The sequence below is a fragment of the Muntiacus reevesi genome, chromosome 1 (assembly GCF_963930625.1).
Source record: "Muntiacus reevesi chromosome 1, mMunRee1.1, whole genome shotgun sequence".
NCBI lineage: Eukaryota > Metazoa > Chordata > Mammalia > Artiodactyla > Cervidae > Muntiacus > Muntiacus reevesi.
In genome coordinates this window covers 212,631,789-212,653,057 of record NC_089249.1, presented here as the reverse complement: position 1 = coordinate 212,653,057, position 21,269 = coordinate 212,631,789, and the positions used below count along the sequence as shown (strand labels likewise).

General features: G+C 44.5%; 1 protein-coding gene across 2 annotated transcripts in view; it reads left to right on the top strand.

Annotated features, from left to right (window-relative positions):
• The first annotated feature begins 2,666 nt into the window (after positions 1-2,666).
• Positions 2,667-21,269, top strand: part of TNFAIP8 (TNF alpha induced protein 8) — a 137,319-nt gene continuing 118,716 nt past the window's right edge. Inside the window, exons 1-2 of one of the 2 annotated variants that reach the window (XM_065934582.1) lie at positions 2,667-2,802; positions 13,124-13,315. In XM_065934582.1, the coding sequence (XP_065790654.1) occupies position 13,315 (1 nt within the window). In that variant the 5' untranslated portion in view covers positions 2,667-2,802; positions 13,124-13,314. The remainder of the gene's footprint in view (positions 2,803-13,123; positions 13,316-21,269) is intronic. The other variant, XM_065934590.1, reaches the window with a different exon arrangement.

Here is a 21,269-nt window from a genome sequence, read left to right as displayed (position 1 = left end):
AACCTGGGTTCAGTCTCTGGGTCAGGAAGATCCCCTGGAGGAGGGCATGGCAACCCACTCCACTATTCTTGCCCAGAGAATACCCATGGACAGAGAAGCCTGATGTTCTACAGTCCATGGGGTCACAAAGAGACACGACTGAGCTGTATCCTAACTGATCCATCCTTGCAATGACTTCATAAGCAAGTTTCACATCTCTGATGTTTTCTACGCTGTTTTCAGAAAAACTTTTCTAGAACATTTGATATGTCTCCCATGTTTAAAATCCTTCTGACTTTCTACTTACCAAAGGTCAAATTAATATCCTTCAACTCCTACAGGAAGAAAACACTTAGATTTGGTCTTTTTCTATTGTTTTATCCTCATTCCAATCTCCACTTCTTCACCAACCCTTCTTAATGCTTGAAAACTGTTTACCATGTCCTTCCTTAGAAGAAGGAAGCTCCCATTCCTTTCTCTAAATTGAGCTCAGACATTATCTCCTTCAGAAAAATCTTTCTGACTCTCCCCTCCCCACAGGACCGTGTCTTAAACATCTCTGAACCTTCTGTATATTCCTATTGTGGGCATTAAACACAAATGTGTTTACTTTCCTGTGTCCCAACCATACTCTGCCACTTACTAAATGTGAAATGTTGGTAGATTATTTTTTTCACTATGCCTCCCTTTTCCTTTGTAAAACTAAGGTAGCTATGTTGTTCAGTTGCTCAGTCATGTCCAACTCTTTGCAACCCCATGGACTGCAGCACACCAGCCTTGCCTGTCCTTCACTATCTCCCGGAATTTGCTCAAACTCATGTTCATTGAATTGATAATGCCACCCAACAACCTCATCCTCTGTCGCACCCTTCTCCTCCTGCCCTCAATATTTTCCAGCATCATGGTCTTTTCCAGTGAGTCAGCTTTTCACATCAGGTGGCCAAAGGATTGGAGCTTCAGCTTCAGCATCAGTCCTTCCAAAGAATATTCAGGGTTGATTTCTTTAGGATTGACTGGTTTGATCTCCTTGCTGTCCAAACAACTCTCAAAAGTCTTCTCCAGCACCACAATTTGAAAGCATCAGTTCTTCATCACTCAGCCTTCTTTATGGTTCAACTCTCACATCCATACATGACTACTGGAAAAACCGTAACTTTGACTATACGGACCTTTGTTGGCAAAGTGATGTCTCTGAGAGATGTCTCTGGTTTTTAATATGTTGTCTAGGTTTGTCATAGCTTTTCTTCCAAAGAGCAAGCATCTTTTAACTTCATGGCTGCAGTCACCGTTTGCAGTGATTTTGAAGCTCAAGGAAATAAAGCCTGTCACTTTCTTTTTTTCCCCATCTATGTGCCATGAGGTGATGAGACCAGAAGCCATGATTTCAGTTCTTTGAAACTAAGGTAGCTATAGCATCTATAAGTTGTTAATGAGGATTATAACAGTGACCAACACATACAAAGTTTTGCTAGTGTTACTAATATTTTCAGCCCTCTGTACAGAACCATCATATAATAGGTGCTTAATGGAGGATGGATTCATCACAGTCCCCAGAAGAGCAACATTTGCCCTTAAGAATGACTACCTTGGGTTCAGGGCCCAGATTCTGCCCCAGTCTTGTAAATAGCCACTCTTAGACTCTGTCGGGAAGAAGGCAATGGCAACCCACTCCAGTACTCTTGCCTGGAAAATCCCATGGACAGAGGAGCCTGGTGGGCTGCAGTCCATGGGGTCTCGAAGAGTCGGACACGACTGAGCGACTTCACTTTCACTTTTCACTTTCATACATTGGAGAAGGAAAAGGCAACCCACTCCAGTGTTCTTGCCTGGAGAATCCCAAGGACGGCAGAGCATGGTGGGCTGCCTTCTATGGGGTCGCACGGAGTCGGACACGACTGAAGCGACTTAGCAGCAGCAGCAGCAGCAGCAGCAGCAGCAGCAGCAGCAGCAACAGACTCTGTCCGCAGGGGCAGTCACTGAAGTTCGCAGGGGTGGCTTAGACCAGACTGACTTGCTGGGATCCAACGACCCTTTAACTCTTAAAAAAGAAACCTTGCATCCCTCGCGAATGGAAACTTAGGAATCACTGATGCATCAGCTATCGCCGGGTAGACTTGAGGCCAGTAAAGGCTGAAAAGAAAAGGAAAAAAATTTAAGGGCAGGCGGGATTTAGGGGCTTATACGGAAAATGATGTCGTCGACGAAGATAACGGCAACAGATACTAGATAATAAATGCGTACTTGTTAGGTGCCTGGCATGAACTCACTTAAGAGACTCAATAGGCTTAAAGCCGGTATCTCACTTTCAAAGCTGAAGAAACCGAGAGACCTGAAAGTAACTTCTTCCCTGCGTATCTCCCAAGCCCGTCCTGGCTCCTTGAGCCCAAAGGTCTTGCCTTGCAGCTCAAGTCCAGCTCCTCGGCCACTGTCCAGCGTTCCTCCGCATTTCCCCGAGCCCTGGCCACTCCTGACCCCCAGTGCCAGGCACTACCCCTGAAACCCGGGTTCTCCTCCCCGCCCTGCCCTGAACTCCTCCGCGCACGCTCCGCCCCCGACCTCCGGCTCCTCCTCCTCGGTTAGCTCCGCCCCCAGCCTCCTAAATCCTCCTCCCGCCCCGCCCCTGGCCCTTTAGCTCCTCCTCGTGTCCCCGCCCCCTGCCTCTTTTGCCCCGCCCCTGGCCCCTTTTCTCCCGCCGTCTCTGCCCCGCGCTCTGCTGGTGAGTCCGCGGGAGCCCGCGAGCGTTCAAGCGGCTAGGCAGCTCCGCGCGGTCACCTCGCCCAGCTCGCCTCTTAGCGTCCCCGCGCTGCCGGGCCCCTCTTCAGAGTAAGTGCCTCCCGGGCGCGCCGGTCCCGCATACACCCTCACAGGACTTCCCCGGCCGCTGGGCTGCGGGGTGCTCCTGGGGGCACGCTTTCAGTTCACAGGGAGTTTCTGAAGTAAATGTGAGTGGGTGTGAGTGAGTGCGTCTGAGCCTGTGTGTGTGTGTGTGTGTGCAGGCGCGCACAGCTCCGGAAACTCCCCGGAGTTTTTACCCAGTTCCTGTGTCGCCGAGATAATCTGAGACCTCCAGCGGTGAGCCTTTACCGGCTCGAGCTGATGACCCCGTAACTTCCACCCTGCTGCCCTGAGCCGCTTTCCGTTCCTTCTGCAGATGGGGGCCCCGCTACGTGTCACGCCCTCCTGGTCACAGCTCCTGCTGTTGAAAGGACCGCCCCGGTTATCAGAATGTCCCAGATTGCAGACCGAGATGCTGGCCTGAGATTGTAATCTAACCCTGCATTGTAAAATGGGCAGGGACTAGATTTTGCCTTGAGACAGTTCGGTGGAGACTTCCTTTGAGGAAGAAAATTGTGTGTGCGTGTGTGTGTGTGTGTGTGTGTGCGCGCGCGCGCGCGAGTTCGTGTCTTTGCACGCTCAGCACCTGGTGCAAGAACACTTGAGCACCTTCAGAACCTGGGCGGCTGGTAGGCAAGTCCAAGACCAGGTTGACCAACAGGATTTAGGGGCCAAAAGATCTTCATTGATTCAGTAGCACCCTATTGCTAAAGCCAACTGACTTCCTAAAACACAGCACTGGGTAGGAGGAGCAGTCCCTGAGAGAAGCAAGGGAGGAAGGAGATAGTTGGGTGTTCAATGTTGAAACAACAGAAATCCTCGAGCTACTTAAGACTGATAATTCGACCCTTCTATACATAATTTTTATTGGGGAGGTCAGTACTATTTCAATGTAGGGTGTATTTCTGCCCTAAAAAACATATTTAATTGATAGCAGGACAGTACTCTGATCCACTTGTAAAATGATTCCCTGGTTGCTGAGGTCCCATCCAATTATAACTGTCTCTGAATTCTTGTGATTCTCGGTTTATTCTTGCCATGCTGTGAAAGTAGAGATGCCCATAAAGTTTTCCCACTTTCTTGATAAGACTTCATTTATGGGATTCTGGCAGGAAAATGGCATATTGAGTAGAATTATTCACTGAGGCATAAGGAAAACAAAACTATATAGCTGAAGGAAATAACCAGAACAGAGCAGACTTGAAGTTGCCATTGTGCCCTGGCATATGAAGCTTAGAGCTGATAAATCACTTTAAATGCTGCTTATCACAGCAGATATTTTTATCCTGGTTTGAATCCTGTGTTACACAAAAGTATTTCCACATTGTTTTAACTAAGGAAACATTATGCTTTGAAATGTAAACATATGATTCCATCTGTCTTTAAGTAAAGAAATAATTATCACACTTAATTAAACACCTGGAAAGATTTATTGCCACCTTCTAATTAGATCTGTTGTGGGGAGTTAAGTCAGCAAGTTATGGTGACACAGCTGGCTTTTTTGTAGATTTTTTTGCGAGTGCCAGTTTGCCCCATATATACTACTTGCCTCTGCCACTTCTTGGCTCGGCTTTTGAGTTTATACCTGTAATTTGAGTAAATAAAGTTTAGGAAAATGGACTACCACCTACCTCCCTGTAAAATATGGATACCTTAGACATTGAATGTTTGGTATTAAGGTCTTTGCATTAACAGAAATAAGCCTTCTGAGCCATTATATCCATCTAGATTAGCTGCTAATTTAAGAATGATCAATAAAGTATTGAATATAAGCAGGTTCCCCCAAAATGTAGTAATTCTACACAGATGGACCCTTAAATTTTTTCTTTAAAGGAGACTTTAATCTTCATGCCTTGTGTTCTGTTTAAATCTAGTGAGAAAAGGGGTGGTGTGAGCTAGAAAATCTGCTTATCTTTGTTGTCTCTCAATTTTCTGTTTCTATGTGACTGGATATAGTCTTCCTCTGTGTAGTGAGTGTTGTGGACAGGCTATTCTGGGAGCCCTACAGAATGGCAGAAACTGAGGGTGTGCACTCACACTGCAGGGGCCAGGAACAGAGCATTTTATGAGACCTATTCTCTGCAATTCGTTTTTCTGTTGAAATTGGAGGAAAGGGTGTGTGGAGAGAAATGATTGCATCCAAACAGTACCCATTAGGAAATGCTATGTGGGGGGAGGAGCAGTTTCTGGGTGGTTTATGACTTAGGGAACTTCGAATAGGAGATCCTTGAAGCTGAGACTGCCTTAATGCCAGGCATTCGAGAGACCTCACAGTTGGTTGATTAAATTAATCCTCGTCTGCTTGGATCAACCCTTTGGAATGAACACATTTCCTTCTTGGAGATTTCGTTTGTCCTCAATCAGAATTTAGCTTTGCTTCCACACCTTGCAGAAGAGTCCATTCTCTACCCCCTCGTTTTTGCATGGTACAAATTGAGGGGGTTGAGCATGGGGTGACCTCTCGGAGGCAGGGGAGGGTGGGTGATAGTAGATAAAGGCCACCTGTTTTCTCATGGAGGTGGAAGGAGCATTAGTGCAACCCTAGTGCCATGGACACTGACCCAGGGGCCAACCTGGATAAATGGCGAAAGCCTCCCTCAGTTTGGCATTCACAGAATCGGCTCCACTGCAGAGTGGTGTGTGCCAGATTAACTTCTGTCACCTCAACTTGCCTCATGCTGCCCACATCCTGCCTTTAATACCAAATGCACACAGTAAGAACTCAGCAAACACCAAAAAGGAGCTTTTAACACCTCAACCTTCATGTCTCCCTGTGAGAGAGAAGCAGTTTACTTCCTGCTCCCCGCACCCGCCCACCCTGGTTTTGATAACTTTGGCCTAGGGGTCTGAGCTAATTGTAGTTTCTAGACTTCTGTCCATCAGTGGGTGTTCCCAATAGCTAAAAATGGATGAGTTCCATAAGGGTAAAAAGAAAAAGAATCAGTAAACCTTGCTGCAAAATGTAAATGAGATTAAGTAGTACCAGTGAATGTCAATTTGAATTCTGCATTTTGGCCTTAAGAGGAGGAAATGAGCTGCCAGTAGTGCGTAGATGATTCTAGAATGAGAGGCAAGTGGTACCTTAGGGACCATCTGGCCCATGAGTCTTAGATTGCAGCATTGGCCCTTATACAAGTTGAGAGGCACATCCCCTTCATCCAGCTTGCCAGGGCTCCATCCATTCAGGCAGCAGGTATTATTGAGCTCCTACTGTGTGAATGGCACTGTGCACCCTCTCATGTTCCCACCAGGGCCTGGGATCCAAGATAAGTGGTAACACACACAAAAATATTTGAACAGGTCCCTGAACGTAAATTGATAGTGCAAAGATGGGTTCACAATTCTGAGTTTCACAAAGGAAAGTAAAGGCACTTCCTTAGCTCAGTAGATGAACCATTTTCAAAATATTTTCTCAATAATAAGAAGCTGAAATAAGCATCTTACTTCTGATGTCTATTTCAAATGACCAGAGGCATAATTGCAATAAACCTGAGTCCACAGGTTTTGTTTTCTTAGTCTTGCATGTGAAGCATGGAAATTATCTGAGAAACTTGTTTTAAAGTGTCACATGCTCCACAATAATCAAACAACATCCACTCATCCTTTTAGAGAGCAGTTGCTTTTTCTCTGGAAACAAGTGTTTATGGTTCGGAACCAAGGTAGCAAAGATTCAGTGTGTGTGTGTGTTCTCCGTCATGTCCAACTCTTCGCAGTCCAGTGGACTGTAGCCCTCCAAGCTCCCCTGTCCATGGGATTTCCCAGGCAAGGATACTGGAGTGGGTTGCTATTTCCTTCTCCAGGGGATCTTCCCGACCCAGGGATCGAATGCTTGTCTATCTGCATCTCCTGCATTGCAGATGAATTCTTTACTGCTGAGCCACCAGAGCCAGCTGCAAAGCTGGATGGGCATCACTAAGTTTGTTTTCCCAGGATTGTATTTTTTTTTGGCCACCCGCAAGGCTTGTGGGATCTTAGTTCCCTGATCAGGGATCAAACCCGAGCCCTCAGCAGTGAAAGTACAGAGTCCTAACCACTGGGCCACAAGGGAATTTCTGTATTGTGCTTTTTTACATAGAACAAGATGGGTGATTGTTCTTTTGCTAGTCAAACATGAAGATATTTCACTCGAGGTGACTGAGTGATAGGCATGCAGCCATTTTCCCCACCAAAAAGAAGGAAAAAAATGGGTGAGAGATCACTGGAATGGGCCTTCCCTGGATCAACCCAAGCTAACTTATAAACACACTGGGGTTTCTTTCTTTAATAACAGTATGGAATTAAGTCCAAATTTCCACTTGCTGTCATTTCCTTAACATTGGGAATTAAGATGACTTCTAGTTTAGTCAAAAAGTGGTTGGTTCACAGGATACTGATGGAATCAGCTGTTCATATCTCGGCTACTACTGGCCGAGTAACTTGGGATAAGCTAATTAAGTTTTGAGCCCATTGCTTTATCTAAAAAGTGGGGATATATATTTCTACTACAGAATTGTTGTCAGTTAAGCAGGATATTCCTCTCTTTATATCCAATGTGCCAAAGCAAGTGGTCAACTTTGTTGGACTGGCCAAATTACTATCATTTCAAGATGATGGTGTTTGTACCTAGTGGAGCAGAGAGTAAGAGTGGTGATTTGTGCCACATGTGCTTTTAACATGAACTTTCCTTTTTTGCCTCTGATGATGCCAGAGAAGCCCAGAGAAGAACAGGCATGTAGCACAGCTTCATTGATTCTTGGGCTTCCCAGGTGGCAAAGTGGTAAAGAATCCGCCTGCTAATGCAGGAGATATAAGAGACTTGGGTTCCATCCCTGAGTGGGGAAGATCCCCTGGAGTAGGAAATGGCAACCCATTCCAGTATTTTTGCCCGGAAAATCCCATGGACTAAGGAGCCTGGTGGGCTACAGTCCATAGTCACAAAGAGTCAGACACAACTGAGCATGCGCGCACACACGCAGTGATTCCCAGCTGCAGGACCGTGTGATTACATAAGCAAATCGTGCTGCTGCTGCTGCTCAAGAGAAATGAACCAGAGCAGGGCACCTGGGTTTTATGTGTCTGGGCAGGAGAAGAGCCGTGGTATTCAGTAACCCTTCCCGTACATGAGGGAAATTTTTAAAAGATTTGTTACAGTTCATTTGTGAGCAATGGGTTGCCCTTTCACCTGTGGGGGCTCTTATTTGAAACAGGTAATGGATGAAACCAGGTATTCCAAGCCAGACAGGAAAGGATGTCTCTGCTGCCCTTGGTGTCTCAAAGTTGCCTCGGCTGTCCTCAGGGAAAGTTGTGAGAGTTCTCGGCTGTAGAAGGCAGGGACGCTACCCCCAGGGCTGTCCCCTGGAGCTAACTCTTCCGGGATCACAGCACTCCGCAGGGCACACAGGACACCGTGAACATTTGAAAGGAGCCACCTGGCCAATACCCTGTTTAAGCCTGACTCTTATTCCCTCAAGCCAAATTCACCTAGTTCAAGCTTTCTCCACTCCTGACTGTTATTTTATTTCAATAAATGAGCTCCTTGGGTCTTCCCTGGGGTTTCAGTGGTTGAGACTCTGTGCTTCCAATGAAGGAGGCACAGGTTTGATCCCTGGTCAGGGAACTGGATCCCATGTGTTGTGTGATGCAGCCCCCCCAAAAAAAGCGTTCCTTAAAACATGACTTATAAATGGCATCATCAACTCAATGGACACAAGCCTGAGCAAATTCTGGGAAACAGGGAAGGACACGGAAGCCTGGCGTGCTGCAGTCCATGGGGTCGCAAAGAGTTAGACCCGATCGAGCGACTGAACGCAGCAAATAACGTGACTGTCAACCAAAGTGAAAGAGACAGAGGTTGTGTGTGCGCTTGTGGAGCCCTCACTGTGCTCATCTTTTCCCATCTCCGGCTTCCTGAATTGTGTGTAGGCTCTGTCATGAACACATAGATGGGAACAAGGGAATTTTATAGAAATGCAACAAGGGGATTCTATAGAAATGCTACCGTCCTCTGAGAAAAAGTGCAGGTCCAGTGTTGGCCAGAGGTTGCAAAGTTCAGAACAATCTTTGATGACTCAGACCTTTAAGAAATAAATCCAATACCTGATTCCATCCCTCTGTGATCAGGAAAAAACTCCTTTTCCCCTCCCCCTTCTCCTCTCTTTAAAAAGATGAAGTAGTTTTCTGGGAAATGGCTGGTGTTTGATTCAATACTATCCCCGCCCTGGAAGGGTAGAGCAGTCTAGACTCAGTGGAATTCTGTCTGCCTTAGTGCAGAGATAGGCCCCGGGTGACTCACCGAATATACCTGGGAGAGGTGGTGAACTCAGACCTCTCCTGGCCTTCAGCGATGGCCTCTGTGTAGCTGTTTTGCTCCTTTGCTTTTTATGGCCTGGAAGGTTCTTGAAAAAGCAGCTGCTCTTGTTAAGGTGAGATACTCTGTGTCGATAAGGAACTTCCTGGGTCCCTGCCTTCTGTGCCCTGAGTGGGCTGATTTGAGGATGAGACTAAATGAGCAGCCACAGAGGTGATCTCTCAAATGAAACTTTGAATTTGTCCCACATGTTGCCCTATTTTAGGGCTCATCTGGGGCCATAGCTCCCAACATGACTGCAAATTAGAATCATCTGGGAAGCCTGATCCAAAAGGTGCAGATTCCTGGGCCCTACCTACTGTGTTATCACAAAGTGGTACCTGGGAATCTGCATTCCTAACAGACCTCACAGCCCTCCCACCCTATCCCCAGGGACTGACGCCCAGCCGATTGAAAACCCCTAGCCTGGGAGAACAGTTTTAATGTCTTGGTCTCTAAAGATAATTCATTCAGCAGGTATCTGTAGGTGTTCTCTGTTTTTTGGCAGTTGAATGTGCAAATCTCTTGAAAGTAATAGAGTAGCTTTAAAGTTTAAAGATGATTGACAGGAGCATGCCTCAAATGAACACCTGTGTACCCATCCTAAGAAATAACGAAGTTTAGATAATTAGATCCTCCCCAGGTTGAAAAATGTTGACCAACAGCCAGGTCAGGAACAAAAAATAACAACCAAAACCACTTGTGGCATCCCGCAAATAGACTCAGGAATTGAAAGCCATGAAGGAGGGCTACCAGGGAGCCTGCCCCATGTACATTTGTTCACAATCTAGATTTCGAATCACCGGCAGTGCTGACCTCATCCTTTAGGGTGCTGCTGACTTGATACCTCATGTCTCTTTGATCACTGACCTGGGTGAGCGGGACCTGTCGGGAGGAGCCCCAGGCTCAAGACTCTTGAGTTGCCAAGTGGCATGTTTTCTCTTCCTTGCATCTATGCCTCTGTCCAGAGGTCCTGGCACCTCCCGGCATCAATCATGTTCTGAAGGTGCCCTTCTCATGTTGCAATTGGTGAGCAGTAGAAAATGGAGAACAGTTTTCTTTCTAATGGTCTTGCTTCTAACTTCCTCCTCCCTCTCCCCTCCTCCACTTCCTCTTCCCTTTCTTCCTCCTCCTCCTCCTTTTGCTTTATTTTGCATTTCGAGTTGTGTCAGTACTTGAGACTTTCTTCCCTATTTCTAAATTCTGGTCAGTTTTTAATTGATCATTCTGATAGCAGCCTAGAATAATAATGGTCTGAAGAATAATGGTCTCCATTATTCTTAGAAAATTGCTCTCCGTTTTCTACTGCTCACCAATTACAACGTGAGAAGGGCACCTTCAGAACAGGATCGATGCCTGGAGGTGCCAGGACCTCTGGACAGAAGAGTAGACTGAATAATAATGGTCTGATTGTTGTTTAGTTGCTCAGTCGTGTCTGACACTTTGTGACCTCCGTGGACTGTAGCCGGCCAGGCTCCTCCGCCTGTGGGCTTTTCCAAGCAAGAATACTGCAGTAGGTTACCATTGCCTTCTCCAGGGGATCTTCCCAACCCAGGGATTGAACCCAAATCTCCTGCGCTGGTAGGCAGATTCGTTACCCCTGAGCCACTAGGGAAGCCCACTATTGATGATACATAAAACTTATTTTCGTAGAACCATGATTTTTTTCTCTAGGTTTAAATATCTGACTAGGGACCCACAAGTATGGTTGATTTGAGTCTTGCCTGAGACTTCCTCTCTAGCCAGCCATCCTCTGGGTTTGCTGCCCCCAAGTCTAGCACACCAGGGGCTTTCCAGCCTCACAATTTGAGAAAAGGGACAGATGGAGGAGGCTGGGCAGCGACTTGCAGAGACAGACCACAGGGCAGAGAGTGAATCACCACGGTCTTCCTGGTGCATACCTGGGCCCTGAGTTCCTTATAAACATGTCTACCTGAAAGTTTACCCTTCGGTCAGTCTTTTGTAAGTTCTGTTCCCTTTTGTGGTTGCCCTAGTATTTGTATATTCATGATAATAAATAGTATACTAGATCCCTGTAACAGTTTCCTGGGGCTATCATAACAACATACTGCAGAAGGTGTGGCTTAATAGAAATTTATTTCTCACAGTTCTGGAGGCTGGAAAACCAAGATCAAGTTGTTGACAGGTGTGATTTCTCCGGAGGCTTCCCTCCTAGGTTTGAAGGTGATCTCACCTTCTTCTTGTTTCTTTACATGGTCTTTTCTCAGTGTGCATGCATCTGTGGTCTCTCTCTCTTTATAAGGACAGCATTCATGTTGGATTAGAGTCCTACCCTTTTGACCTCATTTAACCTTTATTGCTTTTTAAGAGGCCCTCTCTCACCCTGGGGTTAGGGCTTCACCATATGAATTTGGGGGGAGGGAGCAGAAGTCTTATCTATAACAATCTCTTTTGTAAAGGTTATTGCAGAGAGTTCCCTGGCAGTCCAGTGGTTAGGACGGGGCACTTTCACTGCAGTGGCCTGGGTTCAGTCCCTGACTGAGGAACTAAGGTCCTAAAAGTTACACAGAATGGCCCCCCAAGAAAGTGAGGGGGTGTTACAAATAATATCCTTGTGTTATTATATGGTTTATATCTACATATAAGTCATACAGCATGGTCAAAAAAAGGGGGGAGAGAGGTATTCCAAATAATAGCCTTTTTGTTATTATCATATGGTTTATGTCTACAGATATAATCCTCAGAAATCATGGTTATTAGTTTTCACTTTAAACAATGACCTTTTGAAGAAATTAAAACAGGGGGAAAGGTTTTTTATATTTATCTACTTATTTGAGGCTCTTCATTCTTTAGTGTAGATCCACTTTCATCACGTATCTTTCAATCCTTCAGCCTTGAGGAACTTCCTTTAATATTACTGCAGTCCAGAGCTGCTGGCAACCAATTCTCTCAGGCTTCTTTGTAAATGTGCCCCTCATGTCTGTCTCCAAATCTCTTCTTCTTATAAGTACACCAGTGAGATTGCATTAGGGCCACCCGAGAAGCCTCAGTGCACTTGAATCAAACTTTTTAAAGACCATATCTTCAAATATAGTCCCATTTTGAGGTAGTGGGATTGAGAAATTCAATATATTAAAGTGCAGATCTCTCTAGTTTTAGTGGAACCACGATTTTTTTCCTCTGACCAGGGACCCACAAGTATGAATGATTTGAGTCTTGCTTCAGCCTTCCTCTCTAGCCAGCCATCCTCCAGGTTTGCTGCCCTTGAGTCCAGCACATCGGGGGTTTTCCAGCCTCACAATTTTGGAAAAGAGGCAGATGGAGGAGGTTGAGACAGAGACAGGCCACAGGCGGCACAATTTATCCCATACCAATTAGGATGGGGTGGGGGTGGGGGCACAATTCAGCCTATAATTAGAATGCTTTAGGCTGCAGGTAACAGTGGTTTGAGCAGTAAAGACATTCAATTATGTGACATGTACCAACCCAGAGTTGGTGCCTCAAGCCTCAACCCAGTGCCTCAAGCCATATCATCAGGAACCAGGTTCCATCCATCCTTCTCTTCTCCCATTCTTAGTATGTTATGTTTTTTTAAATTGCAGACCTGTGACCTCATAGACAGAAAAGAGCTTCTTCTGTGATGGGTATCACAAGTGTCTCTAAACTCATTCAAAGGCGGGAGGAGCTGGTGGATATGAGGGGAGGGATGGACACAGAGAGGGCAGTGATAAATCTGTTCTCCTGTAGTGTCTGTCTTTTTTCTTTTTACTTAGTTATTTCTTTTTATTTTGGGGCCAGGCTGGGCCATGCTGCGTAGACTGTGGGATCTTCCATGTGTGTGTCATTTTTTTGCGTGTGTGTGCTCAATTGTGTCCAACTCTTTGTGGCCCTATGGACTTCCAGGCTCATCCGTCCATGGGATTTTTCAGGCAAGAATACTGGAGTGGGTTGCTATGTCTTCCTCCAGGGGATCTTCCTGACCTGGGGATCGAACCCATGTCTTCTGTGTCTCCTGCAATGTAGGTGGATTTTTTACCGCTTAAGCCATCCTGACCAGGGATCAAACCCGAAGTTCTGCATTGGAAGTGTGGAGTCTTAACCACTGGACCACCAGGGAAGTTCCCATCTCTTTTCATCAGAGGATAAATCTTTCCTGAAGCCTCCTCAGGCCTCAGTGGCCAGAACTGAGTCACAGCTGCCAGGGAAACTGTGAAAGTAAGTAGTGGATAGTAAGGGAAAAATTTCTACTGTGGGAGGTTGGCAGTACTAATGGGAACAAGGGAGAGAGTCATGATTATTGGGCAGACAAATAATATCTGCATCTGCACCAGCCTTAGGCTCCCAGGCTCTAGAAGCTCTCTAGCTAAGCCATCACTATTACTGATAATAATAATCCAAGGTTTTATTGGAATTAAAATTATCTACCCAGGATGAGTAGCTGGGGAAAAAAAACAAAGCAGAGATGTGGAAGGTATTAATCACACATATATACTTAAGCACTGCTAGTAATGACTTTTTAATGTTGTGGGTTTATAAAAATAGTGCCACTTACTTTGGAGACAGTAGACTGCACTGAAACCCAACAGATGTTCATCAAACAGAGAGCTCTGTGTGTTTATAGAAATGTTTACAACCCCAATCCAACAACGGTACTTTTTGAGTACTTACAGTGAGGCGGGCACTGTGCTAAATGCTTTATACACATTGTTAACTTCATCTTCCTAACAGATCTATGAGAAAGGAATTGTTGTTAATTGACTGAGGCTCTGGGAGGTTAAATAACCTGCCACAGATGCGTGGCTGAGCAGGGAGTCACACCCTCGGCTTCATCCCATCCTCGTACTCTGAACGGCTGCAGGATATTACCCCTCAATAAAACTGCTCTAGACTCCTCCAGCCAGTCAGAGTCTACATCACAGTTTATGTCCCATTTTATTCTTCACATTTTAAGATTGAGATAGAATCGACATTGTGGTGTTTTTAGTAGTAGAAAGATGAGCCTTGAGAGTGTGCTTGACTGATACTCACTCACCCGGTGACCTTCAACAAGCCACCTCCGTCTCCTCAGCGAGATGCAGGCAAAGACTGAGTCTGCGGGGTCATGTCCAGGCATTTAGGGTCTGTCATTCACAGACCCTTGCCATTGCAGATGATACTAAAGTCCTGTGTTTATTTCCGATGTAATTCACCAATATATTTCAGAGTAAGGATGTGGGAGTTCAAGATCAATGGTGCTGCACTTCCCAAGTAGAAAATAACTTTTATCTCCTTTTTTGTATTGGGAAGAAGTTGGACAATTTTCATAACCCAGAGGAATGTGTGTTTCATTATTGACTTGTACAGAAGAGTGCCAGTCTGAGATGGGAAATTTGTGCTCAGGTTATAGAATCTTAGTGTGAGGCAAATTCAGTAAAAGCTGGGAAAACTCTTTTTAAATTAATTTTTTTTTTGTTTATTTTTGGCTGTGCTGAGTCTTTTGTTGCTTTGCGAGGGCTTTCTCTAGTTGCAGCGCCTGTAGGCTATTCTTCGTTGCTGTGCACAGGCTTTTCACTGCCGTGACTTCTCTTGTTGCGGAGCCTGGGCTCTAGGTACACAGGCTTCAGTAGTTGCGGCTCACGGGCCCTTGAGTGCGTGCATTTCAGTAGTTGTGACAAATAGGCTTAGTTGCTTCAAGGCATGCGGGATCTTCCCAGGCTAGAGATCGAACTTGTGTCCCCTGCGTTGGCAGGTGGATTCTTCTCCACTGTGTCATCAGGAAAGTCCTAGGAAAACTTCTTGATGGTCATTGAGCAGAAACTGCACCTTGTAGAGCACTTGGCAGCTGGGAGTTGGTCTCAGCAGATGCACGGCTAAGTATGCTTCTCGTTTGGTGACTCTGATCCAGGGATGCAAGGCAACTGCTGCTCCAGGTCCTGTCTGCAGAGTTCAGTGCAGACCTGGGGAGCCCGTGTCTCTTCTCTTAGTCCTGAACTCACTTGCCGAAGCTGTAATAACATCTTGTGTGTGGCAGTTCACTCAAACTTTAGAATGTTTAATGTTTGGGGAAAATTTTTTCTCTCATTTGCTTTTTTAAAATAGACTATTGCTAATAATTTACATCTAGAGCTGAGTAGGGGAGTAAGGGGTGTAAGGTTCTTCTCTAATTCTGGGAACTCAAAGCTGCCCTACGTTGGTATGCTGAATGCTACAAGTTTGAGTCAAGTGATTAATCTTATGTTTGTGAGAAATCAACACCCAACAGTTATTGGCAATTCCGGTTAAGCATCCAAGAGGTCGTTTTGAATTGAGCGTACCTTTGAGATATTTTGGAGTACACTATTTGCCATGCGCTTTAAAAAATGATTTGAAGTGTTACAAGGCAAATGTTCATTATAACAGTATAGGTGAAATCAGGGACTTCCCAGGTGGCCCAGTGGTTAAGACTGTGAGCTTCCACTGCAGGGGGCACAGTTGGATCCCTTGCCTGGGAATTAAACCTCTCACATGCTGTGTGGCAGGACTTAAAAAAAAAAAGAACAAAAAGAAATCATTTAATGTCACCATGAGCAGTTCACTGAGACAGGTCTTCGTAAGACACTGGCTCCAAGCTGGATTGGCTGCTTCTCTGTTACCTTGCTGGGTTTTCTACCAGTTGGCTCTTGTTGTGCTGACAAGTCTAGATTTTCTTTTTCTTTTTTTAACTTAAAAAGAAAATGTTACTTTATTGCTTTTTCTTTAAATGAAGTATAGTTGATTTATAATATTAATACAACATAGTGATTCAATATTTTTGTAGATTATATTCCATTTAAAGTTATTATAAAATATTAGTTATATTCCCTGTGCTATACAGTATATATATCCTTATAGCTTATTTATTTTGTATATAGTAGTTTGTACTTCTTATTACCCTTCCCTTCATCTTTCCCCTTCCCTCTTTCCTCTCCTCAGTGGTGACTGCAATTGCTAGTTTGTTCTCTCTATATCTGTGAGTTTGTTTCTGCTTTGTTATACTCATTCATTTGTGTTATTAGATTCCATGTATAAGCAATAAATACAATATTTATCTTTCTCTGTCTGACTTGTCTTACTAAGCATAATACTCAGTTCCATCCATGTTGTTAAAATGATTAAAAAAATGTTTATGACTGAGTAATATTTATGTGTATATGAATACACACCACTTCTTCATCCACTGGTCTGTCAGTGAGCACTGAGGCTGCTTCTTTGTCCTTGGGATTTTCCAGGCAAGAACACTGGAATGGGTTGCCATTCCCTCCTCCAGGGGATCTTTCTGACCCTGGGATGGAACCCACGTCTCTTAGGTCTCCTGCAATGGCAGACAGTTCTTTATCACTGGTGCCACCTGGGGAGCCCTGCATCACATGCTAGTTCTATTTTTAGTTTTTTGAGGAACCCCTATACTGTTTTCCATAGTGGCTGCACCAACTTACACTCCCATAACAGTGAGTAAGGGTTTCCTTTTCCTCCACATTCTTGCCATTATTTGGTATTTGTGGTCTTTTTGGTGATAACCATTCTGACAGGTGTGAGGTGGTATCTCATTGCGGTTTTGATTTGTACTTCTCTGATGAGTAGCGACATTAAGCATCTTTTCATGAGCCTGTTGGCCATCTGTATGTCTTCTCTGGATAAATGTCTATTCAGATCGTCTGCCCATTTTTGATTGGTTTTTTGCTTTTTTGATATTGAATTATATGAGTAGTTTGCATATTTTGGTTATTAACCTGTTATATAGGTCACATCGTTTGCAAATATTTTCTCTCATTCAGCAGGCTGTCTTTTAGTTTTGTAGATGGTTTCCTTTATGTTAAACCTTCTGAGTTTAATTAGACCCCATCTGTTTATTTTTTTGACTTTGTTTCCTTTGCCTTAGGAAATAGATCCAAAAAAATATTGCTACAATTTATGTCAAAGATTACCTGTGTTTCCTTCTAGTTTTATGGTTTCCACTCTTAGGTTTATATCTTAAATCCATTTTGAGTTTTTTTTAATATGATATGGAGGAAATGTTAGATTTTCTTAATACTTTTAAAACCTTTTTATTGTAAAATAAAGCACAAATAACCAAAAAAAAAAAAAAACCCCTCATGAAACAAATTAACACCTTAATGAATTATTATAAGATACTCATACAACTGTCACTCAGGTCAAGAAATAGAACTTTGCCAACGTCCCCAAAAGTGCCTTTAAACCCCCTCCCTACTCACATCTGCCTTCATCCCTCCAAAAGTAAATGCCATCCTAACCTTTACAGTAATCACTTCCTTGCATCTCTTTATGGTTTTATCACCCAAGTGAACAGCCTGGTACACTGCAGTTTACGCTTGCCTATTTTTTTAAAAATGTGTGTCTTTGAAGTCTCTTATTTATTTTGGTTTGTGCTGGTCTTTTCTCTAGTTGCAGTGAGCAGGGGCTACTCTCTAGTTGAGATTCTCATTGCTTCTCATTGCTGTGGATTCTCTTGTTCCGGAGCGCAGGTTCTAGGGCGTTGCAGCCTTCAGTAGTTTCGGCTCTCAGGCTCTGAGCACAGGCTCAGTCGTTGTGGAGCACGGGATTAGTTTCTCTGAGGCATGTGGGATCTTCCTGGACCAGGGGTCAAACACAAGTTCCCTGCATTGGCAGGCGGGCTCTTAACCACTGTACCACAGAGAAGTCTTTTTTAATCTATAGATTTCTTTAATATCCTCCCTCACTTAAAAGAATTTTTTTGTTGTTGAAGGATCTGGACTGTTTGACATGTAGAGATTTTTTGTTTTTGTTTAGCATTTATTTTTCTTTATTTGACTGCACCAGGTCTTAGTTGTGGCACTTGGGAATCTTCAATTCATGCTGCAAAACTTTGTTGCAGCATGCGGGATCATTAGTTGTGGCATATGAACTCTTAGCTGTGGCATGTGGAATCTAGTTCCCTGACCAGGTATTGAGCCCAGGCCCCACCCCTTCACATTAGAAGTATGGAGTCTTAGCCACTGAACCAAAAGGGATGTCCTTCCCACAGTCTTATTAACAAGTGCCCTCCTGGCACACTTCAGGTTATGCCTTTGCCCTCTATTTCCTATGTCTGGATCCAGAGGATTGATCAGACTCAGGTTTGATTCTCTTGCCCAGATTAGAGGTGCTGTTGGATTCTTTCACTGGAAGGTGCACAACATCTGATTTTTCCACTCTTTTTTTGACTTTAGAAGCTGTTGATCCTTGGTCTTGACCTATTAATTCTCTGGAGATTGCAAAATGGTGATATTCTCATTCTACCATTTTCCTTTATGTTATTAGCTGGAATAATTTTATAAAGATAGTTATCCCTTCAATCTGTTATTTGATTAGACAGCGTGCAGCTTACATAGGGGGAAAAACAGGATAAATGCTCAATTTTTTCCTTTGACTTATTTGTTTCTTGAGAATTAATTGGTTTCCTGTCATTCTCAGGAAGTGACCAATTAGGGTGTTTTTTAAAATTACCATGATCATGGGATTAAAAATACTTAGTAATTGTCCCATCTTTGGGACAATTTGTCCCATCATGGGACAAAAATACTTAACAATTTGTCCCATCTTTGACTAGTGGGAACTCCTTCAACTTGGCTCCTGAATCCTTCTGATGTGATCTTAGCTTCCATAATATCTAGTGTTAAGGTGATCCAGGGTTGTCTTGTACATTTTTTGCCGAGACTTGGATTCAACCATTTCTTCAAGAGTCTCTGGTTTCTTTTAATGAGAATGGTATTTTAGGACCATAACCCTGGCACTAGGGATGTTCACTCACTGGAATGGTCATTGTTTATAGGCTCCTTCATTGGTCAGAGCTGAGAAAATACATATACATTTACATACAAACATATATACACATATAAAGATGAAATACTTTGTGAGTTCATATTGATATTTCCAGTTCAAATTCAAGACTATGGGGTTTTGTTTAATCTCTTCTATGTTGCAGTTGTATTTCCTTTCTTTCATACTTACAATCTTTGCTTTTTAGTCTCAAGGGAGATAGAATATCTTTTAATTACCCATTTATTATCCTGTATTACACATACATCAGTCTCCAAATAATCAGCTCTGATTAATGAAAACAGTAAAAGTAATTTGTTTGGCCTGTTCCTACTCATTCTTCCCCAATTTTTTAAATGGACACAGTCAGATAATATAGCCATTATATACTAAAATAGATCCCTTTCAGAGCTCATTCCGTAATATCTCTACAGGTAACTATATATGTCATGCTTATCATCAGTCCTCATATCACTATCTCTACAAATTTTTATTGAAGCTGTTTCTCTAGTGAATTCCTTAGGTAAGGCTCATGGGAATAGTATTCTATAATTTTTTTCCTCCTAATTTCTTGATAAAATCATGGCCTTTATATTACAGGTCAGTTTTGCTGGGTATAATCTACTTGGCTCACATTTTCTTTCCTTGAGAATCTTAAATTTGTTACTCCACTTTCTTCAGACAAAGTATCATTGCCAAAAGTCTGATGATGATTGTTAATTTAATTTAATTAGCCTCTATAGGTTGCTTTTGAGGGCATCCGCTGCACATCTTTCCCCTCCAATCTGCTATTTGTCTAGGCTTCCAGCCCAGTGCTTAGTGAGATAGTATGTTACCGAGTCAAAGTCTATGACTTGGTCAACCCTGGTGCCAAACAATCTCTCCTTCTCGTTAACCTAGAATGATGAGCCACTTGCTCCCAGTAACTATAGCTTTTTATTTTTGTAACCTCAACTGTACCTTGTAATGGATAAAGAGTTAGCACTAAATATGTCCCTTTTCAAGAAATAAATGAATTGGAAAGGTGTGTTTTTTCCCCTTTCCTTTAGCCTTTTCAGAACCGCCCTGGCCCTTTGGCCCTTCTCCTGCAATCAGGTGCACCCTTGCCTCAGACTCAGCTGTGCTCAGGATGGCAGGCGCTTCTCTGAGCGGGTATGCGGGCACTGCACCTGCGGGACCTTGTCCCCAGCCTGACTGCATCCAGTTGTTACACCGTGTTCTCATGATACTGCTTTCTCAAGATGAGCACTAGGAATCCCTGGCTCGCAGAGTGTTGGCTCCACACCAGACCACCATGGTCCCCCACCTGCCTGCCCTCCCCGTGGTCCCTACACCTGCCTGCCCTCCCCATGGTCCCCCACCTGCATACCCTCCCCGTGGTCCCCACACCTCCGTGCCCTCCCCGCGGTCCCCGCACCCACGTGCCCTCCCCGCGGTCCCCGCACCCGCCTGCCCTCCCCGCGGTCCCCACACCCGCCTGCCCTCCCCGTGCTCCCCGCACCCGCCTGCCCTCCCCGTGGTCCCCACACCTCCCTGCCCTCCCTGTGGTCAGTTCTTTGTTTCTCACTGTGAGTGTCATGACCCCGGCCCCTAGCATGTGGGGCCCAGACCCCTGCATCTCTGAGGGTGCCTGCCCTTTGCTTTCCTGGCTGACCTTTTTCCTCTTCGCTTTTTGATCACCAGAACCAGTGGCAGGACATCATAATGGGAGCCCTTGCCCAGACATGGCCCTTGATTTTCTGATACACAAACACGTTCTTTCGTTTTGAAATGGAAATGCCAGTTGGTCAGCATTGATACCACATTGGCCAAAGCCCCTGCTGCTTGCTTCTTTATTGCCTGGGTCAGCCACACATTCTGTTTATCAGTTGAGTTTGTGGCCTTTGACCTCTGTAACCTCATAATTCTCTGAGCCCTGTCACATGGGTACGACCCTGCCCGATTTTAGCCTGGCCTGCACTATGGTCCAGAGATGTCCCTGCCCTGGCTCTCCTTGTCAGGTTCTGGCCTGTGGTTGTGATTTTTTTTTTCTTTTTCTTTCTTCTGGAGAACCTCCCGGGTCTCCTGCACTGCAGGCAGATTCTTTACTAACTGAGCTATGAGGGAAGTCCTGGAGTACCTCATGTCCATGTGATTCAAAAAAGAAAACAAAAGAGCATTGTGGTACATGGCTTTTAAAAACATTCACCTGCATTTTTTTTTCTTGTGACGAGAACTTTGAAGATTTATGTCCTGGGCAACTTCCAAACATATACTACAGTGTGCAATTGCTCAACTGTGTCCTATGCTTTGCGACCCGTGGACTATAGCCCCCCTGGCTTCTCTGTCCATGGGATTCCTCAGGCAAGAATACTGGAGTGGGTTGCCATTTCCTCCTCCAGGGGATCTTTCCAAC